Below are 12,126 nucleotides of genomic sequence, written 5' to 3'. Positions count from 1 at the left end.
AATTGGAAAGCAGCTACAAATTCAAATGTGTACAGATTATAAGAGAGCTCCTCCCCCCGCCCCATCTCCCACTCCCTCACCCTCCGTTTCACCTACCCAGATCTCTGCCACGGTGATCTTTGTGACAGTCATGCACCTTCCCAGGCCATTGCAAGGTCTCAGATTGTGAAGAGGAGTCGTGAATGGAAGCCAAAAGCCCCAAACCCATAACATACAGTTTATACCTGTAAAGGAAGGATCAATGTAAGAGAAAATGGTTCCTTGTCTGGGCTGGGCTTGGCTTCCAGAGGAGCCTCCCTCTGGCAAGCCAGACTGCACTGGCTGCCTGCACATGCCTGCTTGCTGTGCTGTCCCCTCAGTTCCAATTCAAGAACAGACAGCTGCCAGGAAACTGGGCAAGAGGAGCATCATGACAATCAGAGGTGCGAGGATAGGGGTTTTCTCTCAGGAACTAAAGGGCATGTTTACCAGCCATGGGGTAGGCAGACCAACCACTGTTGCAAAGTTGGCTATTATAGAAAATTGATGCAAAAATATACAGCCTGGCGCCACAAAAGTCAGGCAATAGTTTTCCATTGAAAATTTTCTTGTTAGAAATTTCCCTCTAAACTCATCCCAAATCACAGAACTTCTCCAGCTCAGCTCAGCACTTGAACCTTGACCTGTGACCTATTGTTTTTTAATAGAAGATATCTAATAGTGTGTCTCACTTTTTCCATTTAACTTTATGTCATAAAGGAGATTTTCCATAATCAATTGGCATTAGTTTTCACATTTCTGATAAGTTATCTCTTAGGAGGAAAGGCCCAGAAGCTATCTAGCTTCTGGCAGACTGGATTTGGAATTTCCACAGCAAACCTACCATGCCTTCAACAACTAAACTCAGTAGAATTAGCGTTAGAGTGCTCTCACTTAAAAAATAGTATAAACTGAATAGAAATATTGACCATTAACTATATATTCCTGGGCTAGCATGTTATTGTTTGTGTGCCCTTGAGTCCATTTCAACTAATAGTGACCCTAGGTAACAGAGTGGACCTGCCCCGTAGGGTTTCATAAGCTGTGATTTTTATCAGAGCAGATCGCCAGGTCTTTTCTCCCGCGGAGCCCCTTCAACAGCTGACACAGGTTAGTAGCGAAACTCTCAATCAATGGGCCACCAGGGCTCCTTGGGCTAGCATATGATGGGACTAATTTAAGGGGCTGGGCAAGGAGAAGTAACAATTTCATTTCCCTGGAGCGCACTGCTGGAGACAAGAAACTTGTGGTATGTGTGGCTTTGGATAAATGTACAGTTTTTCTCTAGGCTGCAAACTTAGTTGGAGTGTATCAGGTTCAAGTCATTAAAACAGAACTTGTGCCCTCTACGCTAACTGGGTGATAGGCATGATAGCTCACCGACAAATAACCTTCCTTACTTTGCTTGGAAAGAAATATATATATTTTTTTTTCACCAGAAACACAAGCAGAATTGGCTGTGTTGTTAATACCGCCATTCTGTGAAATGTATTCTGTGGCCCTGGGCCCATCGCCCTTGCTTTCAATTATTTCAATTTCGAGGCTGAGAAACGATTTGATCTCGTGTCTGGCTAAGACTTGATTAGTTTGATGCGGAACCGAAAGGATGCACGGAACTGGTTGTCCTACCGGTTTATTTACACTGGTACGCATACGCTGTCCTGTGGCCGGAGGCTCCCTAGGTTAGCGGAAGGGTTTGCCGAGGTACCCAGAACTGTTTCCAAGGTTTCCGCGGATTTGGGCGGTTGCGCGGAGGTCGCTTCTAGGAGCCAAGGCAACCGAGATCTTCCCAGGCTGGCAAGGGCGCCCCCTTGTCCCGCGGCTTCGGGAATCCGGCGGCAGCAATGGCTCCGGTGTCTGGCTCACGTACCCCGGAGCGGGAGGCCTCGGGCTCCGGGGGAAAGCGTCGCAGTCTGTCGAGGAGCCCCAAGCCCACCAGAGCCGCCCGCTCCCCGCGGAGCCACCACTCTCGCTCACACTCTAGCTCTCGGTCCGGCGACCGGAATGGCCTCAGCCAAAGCTCCCGAAACCAGCCCTACCGCTCCCGCTCGCGGTCTCGCTCTCGAGAGCGGCCTTCTGGGCCCCGTGGCACTCCCTTCGCGTCTGCCACTTCGTCCGGCTATTACGGCGGCTACTCGCGCCCCTATGGGAGCGACAAGCCGTGGCCCAGCCTCCTGGACAAGGAGAGGGAGGAGAGCCTGCGGCAGAAGTGAGTGAGACGGGCGCGAACCCGCTTCATCTGTCATCTCGCTCCGGACCCTTCGCATTTAGCTCCCTCTGCCACGCGACGGCACTGGGTTTGGTTTTTTGGTTTTGGCCTGCCTCGCGCCCATTTTCCGCCCTTTCTTCAAGGCACCCATGGCAACCCCCTCTTCGCCCTTTTCCTCCTGTGTATTGTCACTCATCCTCCAGCTTCTTCATACAGTGTCCTGATCTCCCTCCACCCTCTTCTCCCTCCTAGCTTGTTGCGGACACGGCCAATCCGCAAGGACCTACCGGAATTAGGTAGCATTTACTGGCTTTCTGTCATTATCTTTCCTGAGCTTGTTTTTATTCCCCACTACACTGAGCTCATGGAAAGGAGGTGCCCGATTTCGTTCATCAGAGTTCGCAGTGCCTGGCACTTAGTAGGCGCTCAACCTTTGTTTATTGCACGAATGGACAGACGTGTTAGGTTGGAGATAATAACAGGCTTTGTAAGTGGAAATTCTTTGTAGGGCCTTGGGAAGGGTTGAGATGAAGGGTTTAACTTAAGGGTGGAAATTGGAGAGGAGAAAAACCTTCCTCTGAGACAAGGGGATTGGATGAATATGGGAGAAGTGACCTGCTAAGCTGTAGGTGAGGCTACCTTGAGACAGGTCTGTTAAAAGAGCTCAGTGAGTGGTGAAGAATGAGGCGAGGGTGAGATCAGGTGTCCTCTATTGAGAGTGACTACTGGAGGGGGAAAATATTTTAAGGAGAAGAAAAAGGGTTATAATTATTGCGGGGATATCTGAGGTTTATTGAGTTAAATTATGTGTCAGGCACTGTACTGCGTTACCTGCACTGTGTGTTAAAAAAAAAAAAAGAGAGATTTAAAAGCATTAAAATCATTGAGGGGCAGGCTCGAGATGTCTTATAACATCTCTGAGAGTTGGGAGATGTCTTCATAATTCTATTTCTTCTAGCAGTGAGAGGTAATAAAGCAGAGTGATGAAGAGGACAGGCTCCAGAGTCAGACGGCCTGAGACTGAAGCCCTGCTTTGCCACTTAATAGCTGAGTGACCTTGGCCAAATCACTTAACCTATCTTAGCTTCATTTCTTCACCTTTAAAAAGGGAATAAAAATAGTGCCAAGACTTTTAGGTTTGTTGTAATGATTTGGTGTCTGGAACATAATAAACATTCCATAACTGTTAGCTATTAGTGTTTCATTCCTTGGAGCAGAAACAGTAAAAACATTCCCAAGTTAGGTTGGAAACATACATTTTCAAGTTAAGTTTTTCAGAAAGGTCCCCCCAGTGTGTGTCATTCAAAATGCAAATGGATTCATATTGGATAATCTTTACCAAAACATAAAAGAACTGCTTGGATGAAATTTCTCTTTGTGCGTGTAGAAGATAAGTAATTTCTCTTAAGAGGACAGATGAAGCCAGGTAGGTAGTAGCAGGGATGAGAACAGGACTGCATGCTCTTTATAGTCCAGCAGGCATCCTTCCCTCAATGTACATATATTCCTAGTATGGTTATGAGTCTTTTTAGATTGTTTCTTCAGGTGGAAAATCCTCTGAATCTGACTCTGCATTGTTATAATAGCTTTTCCACTGAATAAACAAGTAAAAAGTAATTTATTCAAACAATCAAACCAATTATATTTCTTTTGTAAGGATGTTCTAAAACAAATGGAGCCACAGCAGCTAAACTTTGAGGAATTGAACCTTAGTTTTTTGTTTTCCAGTTTATGGATAACAGCAAAAATTAAACAGAAGAAACCACAAACATTATAAAACAAAACAATATTTTTTAGTGTCCTCCAAAAAGTAGGTAGAGAATGTACTTCTTTTCCAGAAAAGGACTAGCGGGAAACAGAGAGGGAACAAACCCTGTACCTCATTGACTACAGCTTTTCACACATGAAACTTCTTATATTTTCAGCGCTACCTTCATTTTCTACTTCTAATGCTTCATCTTTATTGTTTTCATTAATTCTTGGGTTTCTGAAAATTGAATGTTTGACTAAATTGAAAGAAATTTTTCTCTGCTTTCATAAATACGGGAAACCCTGGTGGTGTAGTGGTTAAGTGCTACGGCTGGTAACCCAAGGATCGGCAGTTCAAATCCACCAGGCGCTCCTTGGAAACTCTATGGGGCAGTTCTGCTCTGTCCTAGAGGTCGCTATGAGTTGGAATTGACTCGACGGCAGTGGGTTTGGTTTTTTGCGGGGTTTTTTTTTGGGTTGCAGTAGATGAAATGGGCAGTTAGGAGCTATGCCTTGCATGGGACAGAAGGGATGCACTTTTCAGTCTCCCATGCTGTGTTTCTGGCCTGGCTTCTCAGGCTGTCTGTTGTCTATGCCATTCGATAGTGCTATTGTCTTCTCAGGTCCTAAGTGTTGGGTTTATATTCCCACAAAATTTTTATTAAAGTTTAAAATGTAAAGTTAAAGTAGGACTCAACTAGATTCCTGTTGAATCGATTTTATGTTTAGGAAACAGAATACACCTATTGACTTAATTTGCATGCCCATATCTTCCAGAAGATTAAGTGAGAGAGAGAGGATTGGAGAATTGGGAGCTCCTGAAGTATGGGGACTTTCTCCAAAGAACCCTGAACCCGAGTAAGTGGTTAAAAGTATTTTTAAATACGTTATACCATTTGTTTAAATCTGGAATCTGTTCTCAGAATTTTTGTTAACTAAGTAAAGAACTTTAAGTATATCTCATTTTTTTTCCTTGTGATTTCTGCTATTCTACTCTTTAATTTTGAAAAACATGGAACGTAATAGCTAAGGATTGAAACATGTCGCTAGTGAATTTTAGCATGCAAATTGTTCCCTTTAAATTGTAATTCATGGGGTATTTCCTATCCATAGAAGGGTACAATGTCAAAATTAAAACAAATAGTACATTTAGTCTTCCTATACCCAATACGATCTGAAGGCTGAATGCTTTTTCCGTATTTTCTCTTTTTTGCTATTCACAGTTTCCTCTTCCCTCTCCTCTGTTTCTATGTCTACTTTAGATTCACTTGAGACAAAGTGCTTGACAGGAAACATGTAATTTGTAACAGGGTGATAAACCATTATTATCTCCAGCTTGTTGTAATTGACACCTTTGGAAAATGCTCTAGGAACCTGAACCCTTAAGATTAGAATTGGCAGGAGCTCTAAAAATAACTTTCTAGCCAATAGCGAAATTATTCCCGATGTCATCAGAGATTAATGTAGAAACTCCCTTTCTAAACTATTGTAGAATTTTAATAATACTCATTTTCAGAATTCTCTATAACAGAATGAAGACTCTTTATACCATAGTTTCTTAGGCTTGTCTTGCTCTGGGGAGACAGAACAGTTGCTGTTCTACTATATGTCCTTAACTTACTTAGGAGAAAATCGTGAAGTCTTCCCTCAGCCTTCTTATCTCCTGTTTCTTTCATCTTTCCTTTTGGTTCCTGTTCCCCTATTTTAGCCATTGTGGTTTCTTCTGAAAATATAAGTCCTCCACACTGCTTTCAGCATGACTAGTGCTTTCTGAACTCTAAACGTAAATGTAAGTGATTGTTTTATTTTTATGAAGGTTGTACAGCCTGGAACTGTACCCTTACAAAGGCATCCCAGCACTTGCTTATAATGGTTCTTGGACATTCTGTGTCATTACTGAAAAATTTTAAATCCATATTTTTATACTTCATGGTTCATATTTTGTCACTTTTCTAATTCTTATAACCATTTTCTTTAAATTCAGTTCTGATGAACATACACCAGTAGAGGATGACGAGCCAAAGAAAAGCACTTCTTCAGCTTCTACTTCAGAAGGTATTCTTTAAATACAGACCTTTTTTATTAGGAAGTTAAAAATGGGCTTATTAATAGTTGAGCATTACACTTTGTTTTTACTCAAGTTGTCCATCTAGTCCTTTTTAGTATTTTAATTACAGTAAAATCGATGCACAGTAATACTTCTTTAGAAGATACTTTTTATTTGTATTTTATATAGAAGAAAAAAAGAAAAAGAAGAAGTCTGGTCGTTCTAAAGAAAGGTTGAAGAAAAGGAGGAAGAAAAAATCATCCAAAAGAAAACACAAGAAGTATTCTGATGACAGTGACAGTGACTCTGATTCTGAGACAGATTCTAGTGGTAAGAAAGCCAACATGATTCTGCAAGCCTTGTTTTAAAACTAGTTTTACATCTTAGGTCTTATTTTAGAAGAAAGCTCTTAAAATCAGTAGTAATAGCCAAGATTTTTAAAATACCCGCTGACCATGCCAGGCACTGTGCTAAGTGCATTCTATTCTTTGTTACTATTTAATCCATGCAGTGGATATACATCTTACAGATGAGGACATGGAGGCGCAGAGCAGGTTATAAGTACCACACCCAAGGTCACACAAATGGGATTCAAATCTCAGCAGTCTGACCCCAGAACAGTTGTGCATAGATTGTACAAGGCCTGTGGCACCCAGCCAAGTCAGGGATTGGGCTGCAAGGCTTGTGACACCAAATCGGCCCAGTGGAAGGGCTCTTTTGTGTAATTCTCATACCCAAAGGGCACCTTTGTACAATTTCCAAAAAGGCATGCTATCAAGCGCCCCCTTCAGGCTGTCTGCCAATTTACAGGAGGCACTCCTGGAGAGTCACATCACAAAAACTCACCTTTCTGTGTCCTCTTCTGGCTGACCATTGAAAAGAGAGTGCCTCCCCTGAGGTTGACACAAAGGTGTCCCTTCCCCTGATGCCGTCCGGTATCCTGGCCGCCATTGTCGCTTCTCTTCCTCCTTACTGCTGGAAGACTAAACTTTCTTAAAGCACAAATCTGAGCATGTCAGTCCCCAACTTCTACTCCTTCAATGGCTTTCCATAGCCCCCAGGGTAAGGATCACATGCTGATTGACCCCTCTCTAACGCATATATTCCATCACTCTCTTGCACCACCCTCTCTAGCCTGAGAACTACTTTCTGTTTCCTCAGTTTACCATGTTCTTTCCCTTGACTCTCTTACTTGGTACAGAGTCCCTCTGCCTACAGTCTCTCCTTCCATCTGTCTTGGCTTATTCATTTCAACAATGGGCATGCATTACTTTTGTAATAAGTCTGATTTTAAAAAGTACTAGCTTTACAATCACCTTTTCCTGGTCAGCCATTTTTCACCCACCCTCCCCAAATCAGTGTGCGTGTGAGACGCCTCTGTGCACCTAGAATACTCCATGCTTCCCTCTGTCCCTCCGGATTGTATTTATCTCTTATCTCTCATCTCCCTTAGATGGAGCTCCTGCACAGCTTCCCTCCCCTCCCAGACTCACAAAGTTTTGTTTTGTTTTTTCCGTTATGAAAACCATCAAACATTCATAAAAGTAAGTAGTAGAGTTTATCAGAAACCAAACCTGTTGCCCTCGAGTCAGTTCTGACTCATAACAATCCTGTAAGACAGAGTAGAACTATCCATAGGAATTCCAAGTCTGTAATCCTTTTTTTCTCCTAAATTTTATTTATTTTGTTATTGTTAAGAATATACAGAGCAAAACCTAGACTAGTTCAACAGTTTCTACAGGTACAATTTAGTGACATTGATTATATTCTTCGAGTTATACAACCATTCTCACCCTCATTTCCTGAGTTGTTCCTCCCTCATTAACATAAACTCACTGCCCCCTAAGGTTCCTATCTAATCTTTCTTCCCAGTTGCTGCTGTCAATTTGATCTCATATAGATAGTTCTTAAAAGAGCATAATGCTGAAGGCAGACCATTTTTACTAGTTAAGCTAAACTATTGTTCAGTTTTAAGATGACTTCAGAGATATTTTTGATTTAAGGTTTAAAGATTATCTCAGGGAACTGCTTTTTTTTTCCTTCTCTGAACTTGTTCTTTTAAATTTTTACTGTGCTTTATGTGAAAGTTTACAAATCAAGTCAGTCTCTCATACAAAAATTTATATACACCTTGCTATATAATCTTAATTCCTCTCCGCCTAATGAGACAGCCCACTACTTCCCTCCACTCTCTCTTTTCATATCCATTCCACCAGCTTCTGACCCCCTCTGCCCTTTCCTCTCCCCTCCAGATAGGAGATGCCAACATAGTCTCAAGTGTCGACTTGATCCAAGAAGCTCATTCTTCACCAGCATCTTTTTCTATTCCATTATCCGGTCCAATCCCTGTCTGAAAAGTTGGCTTTGGTAATGGTTCCTGTCCTGGGCCAACAGAAGGTCTGGGGGCCAAGGACGCTGGGATCCTTCTAGTCTCAGTCAGACCATTAAGTCTGGTCTTTTTACACGAAGTTGAGGTCTGCATCCCACTGCTCTTCTGCTCCCTCAGGGGTTCTCTGCTGTATTCCCTGTCAGGGCAGTCATCGGTTGTAGCAGGGCACCATGTAGTTCTTGTCATCTCAGGCCGATGTAGTCTCTGGTTTATGTGGCCCTTTCTGTCTCTTGGGCTTATAATTACCTTGTATCCTTGGTGTTCTTCATTCTCCTTTGATCCAGGTAGGTTGAGACCAATTGATGCATCTTAGATGGCCACTTGCTAGCATTTAAGATCCCAGATGCCACTTTCCAAAGTGGGATGCAGAATGTTTTCTTAATAGATTTTATTATGCCAGTTGACTTAGATGTCCCCTGAAACCATGGTCCCCAAACCCCCGCCCCTGCTATGCTGGCCTTCGAAGCATTCAGTTTATTCAGGAAGCTTCTTTGCTTTTGGTTTGGTCCAGTTGTACGGATCTCTTCTGTATTGTATGTTGTCTTTCCCTTCACCTAAAGTAGTTCTTATCTACTATCTAATTAGTGAATGCCCCTCTCCCACCCTCCCTTCTCGTAACCATCAAAGAATATTTTCTTCTCTGTTTAAACTATTTCTCAAGTTCTTGTAATAGTGGTCTCATACTGTATTTGTCCTTTTGCAACTGACTAATTTCACTCAGCATAATGCCTTCCAGATTGCTCCATGTTACGAAATGTTTCACAGATTCCTCACTGTTCTTTATCAATGTGTAGTATTCCATTGTGTGAATATACCATAATTTATCCATTCATCCGTTGACAGGCACCTTGGTTGCTTCCATCTTTTTGCTATTTTAAACAGTGCTGCAGTGAACATGGGTGTGCATATATCTGTTCATGCAAAGGCTCTTATTTCTCTAAGATATATTCCAAGGAGTGGAATTGCTGGATCATAAAGTAGTTCTATTTCTAGCTTTTTAAGGAAGCACCAAATCGATTTCCAAAGTGGTTGTACCATTTTACATTCGCACCAACAGCGTACAAGTGTTCCAGTCTCTCCACAACCTCTCCAACATTTATTATTTTGTGATTTTTGGATTAATGCCAGCCTTGTTGAAGTGAGATGGAATCTCATTGTAATGTTGATTTGCATTTCCCTAATGGCTAATGATCATGAGCATTTCCTCATGTATCTGTTAGCTACCTGAATGTCGTCTTTAGTGAAGTGTCTGTTCATATCTTTTGCCCATTTTCTAATTGGGTTATTTATCTTTTTGTAGTTGAGTTTTTGCAGTATCTTGTAGATTTTAGAGATCAGGCACTGATCAGAAATGTCATAGCTAAAAACTTTTTCCTAGTCTGTAGGTAATCTTGTTACTCTTTTGGTGAAGTCTTTGGATGAGCATAAGTGTTTGATTTTTAGGAGCTCCCAGTTATCTGGAAACCCTGCTTGCATAGTGGTTAAGTGCTACGGTTGCTAACCAAAGGGTCAGCAGTTCAAATCTGCCAGGCGCTCCTTGGAAACTGTATGGGGCAGTTCTACTCTGTCCTATAGGGTCGCTATGAGTTGGAATCAACTCGATGGCACTGGGTTTGTTTTTTTGGGTTTTTCCCAGTAATCTAGTTTCTCTTCTGCATTGTTGGCAATATTTTGTATACTGTTTATGCCATGTATTAGGGCTCCTAACATTGTCCCTTTTTTTTATTATTTTTATTGTGCTTTAAGTGAAAGTTTACAAATCAAGTCAGTATCTCACACAAAAACCTATGTATACCCTGCTACATACTCCCAATTGCACTCCCCCTAGTGAGACAGCCCAGTCCCTACCTCCACTCTCCCTCTTTGTGTCCATTTCGCCAACTTCTAACCCCCTCCACCCTCTCATCTCCCCTCCAGGGAGGAGATGCCAACATAGTCTCAAGTGGCCACCCGATCCAAGAAGCTGACTCCTCAACAGCATCCCTCTCCAACCCATTGTCCAGTCTAGTCCCTGTCCGAGGAGTCGGCCCTGGGAATGGTTCCTTTCCTGGTCCAGCAGAAGGTATGGGGGCCATGACCACCAGGGTCCTTCTAGTCTCAGTCAGACCATTAAGTCTGGTCTTTTTATGAGAATTTGGGGTCTGCATCCCACTGTTCTCCTGCTGCCTCGTGCTCACTGTTGTGTTCCCTGTAAGGGCAGTCATTGGTTGTAGCCGGGCACCATCTAGCTGTTCTGGTCTCAGGATGATGTAGTCTCTGGTTTATGTGGCCCTTTCTGCCTCTTGGGCTCATAATTACCTTGTGTCCTTGGTGTTCTTCATTCTCCTTTGATTCAGGTGGGTTGAGACCAATTGATGCATATTAGATGGCCACTTGCTAGCGTTTAAGACCCCAGACGCCACTCTCCAAAGTGGGATGCAGAATGTTTTCTTAATAGATTTTATTATGCCAGTTGACTTAGATGTCCCCTGAAACCATGGTCCCCAAACCCCGCCCCTGCTATGCTGGCCTTCAAAGCATTTAGTATATTCAGGAAACTTCTTTCTTTTGGTTTAGTCCAGTTGTGCTGACCTCTCCTGTATTGGATGTTGTCTTTCCCTTCACCTGAAGTAGTTCTTATCTACTGTCTAATTAGTGAATACCCCTCTCCTACCCTCTGTCCCTCCCCCTTCTCGTAATCATCAAAGAATATTTTCTTCTCTGTTTGAACTATTTCTCAAGTTCTTATAATAGTGGTCTTATACAATATATGTCCTTTTGCAACTGACTAATTTCACTCAGCATAATGCCTTCCAGATTGCTCCATGTTATGAAATGTTTCACAGATTCCTCACTGTTCTTTATCAATGTGTAGTATTCCATTGTGTGAATATACCATAATTTATTTATCCATTCATCTGTTGATGGGTACCTTGGTTGCTTCCATCTTTTTGCTATTGTAAACTGCTGCAGTGAACAATGGTGTGCATATACCTGTTCGTGTAAAGACTCTTATTTCTCTAGGATATATTCTGAGGAGTGGAATTGCTGGATCATATGGTAGTTCTATTTCTAGCATTTTAAGGAAGCGCCAAATCGATTTCCAAAGTGTTTGTACCATTTTACATTCCCACCAGCAGTGTAGAAGTGTTCCAGTCTCTCCAACATTTATTATTTTGTGTTTTTTGGATTAATGCCAGCCTTGTAAGAGTGAGATGGAATCTCATTGTAGTTTTGATTTGCATTTCCCTAATGGCTAATGATCATGAGCATTTCCTCATGTATCTGTTAGCTACCTGAATGTCGTCTTTAGTGAAGTGTCTGTTCATATCTTTTGCCCATTTTCTAATTGGGTTATTTGTCTTTTTGTAGTTGAGTTTTTGCAGTATCATGTAGATTTTAGAGATCAGGTGCTAATCAGAAATGTCATAGCTACAAACTTTTTCCCAGTCTGTAGATAATCTTTTTACTCTTTTGGTGAAGTCTTTGGATGAGCATAGATGTTTGGTTTTTAGGAGCTTCCAGTTATCTAGTTTTTCTTCTGCATTGTTAGCAATATTTTATATACTGTTTATGCCATGTATTAGGGCTGCTAACATTATCCGTATTTTTTCTTCCATGATCTTTATCGTTTTAGATTTTATATCTAGGCCTTTGATTTTTGAGTTAGTTTTTGTGCCTGGTGTGAGGTATGGGTCTTGTTTTCATTTTTTTGCAGATGAATATCTAGTTACG

The 12,126-nt window shown here is 41.9% G+C and overlaps 1 protein-coding gene across 2 annotated transcripts in view; it reads left to right on the top strand.

Annotated features, from left to right (window-relative positions):
- The first annotated feature begins 1,666 nt into the window (after window positions 1-1,666).
- Window positions 1,667-12,126, top strand: part of NKAP (NFKB activating protein) — a 37,700-nt gene continuing 27,240 nt past the window's right edge. Inside the window, exons 1-4 of one of the 2 annotated variants that reach the window (XM_023553858.2) lie at window positions 1,667-2,227; window positions 4,706-4,834; window positions 5,961-6,031; window positions 6,213-6,353. In XM_023553858.2, coding sequence (XP_023409626.1) covers window positions 1,863-2,227; window positions 4,706-4,834; window positions 5,961-6,031; window positions 6,213-6,353 — 706 coding nt within the window. In that variant the 5' untranslated portion in view covers window positions 1,667-1,862. The remainder of the gene's footprint in view (window positions 2,228-4,705; window positions 4,835-5,960; window positions 6,032-6,212; window positions 6,354-12,126) is intronic. The other variant, XM_003414774.4, reaches the window with a different exon arrangement.

This window comes from Loxodonta africana, chromosome X (genome assembly GCF_030014295.1).
Source record: "Loxodonta africana isolate mLoxAfr1 chromosome X, mLoxAfr1.hap2, whole genome shotgun sequence".
Lineage (NCBI taxonomy): Eukaryota > Metazoa > Chordata > Mammalia > Proboscidea > Elephantidae > Loxodonta > Loxodonta africana.
Note: the sequence above shows the minus strand (reverse complement) of the source record. Positions and strands in the feature narration are given on the sequence as shown.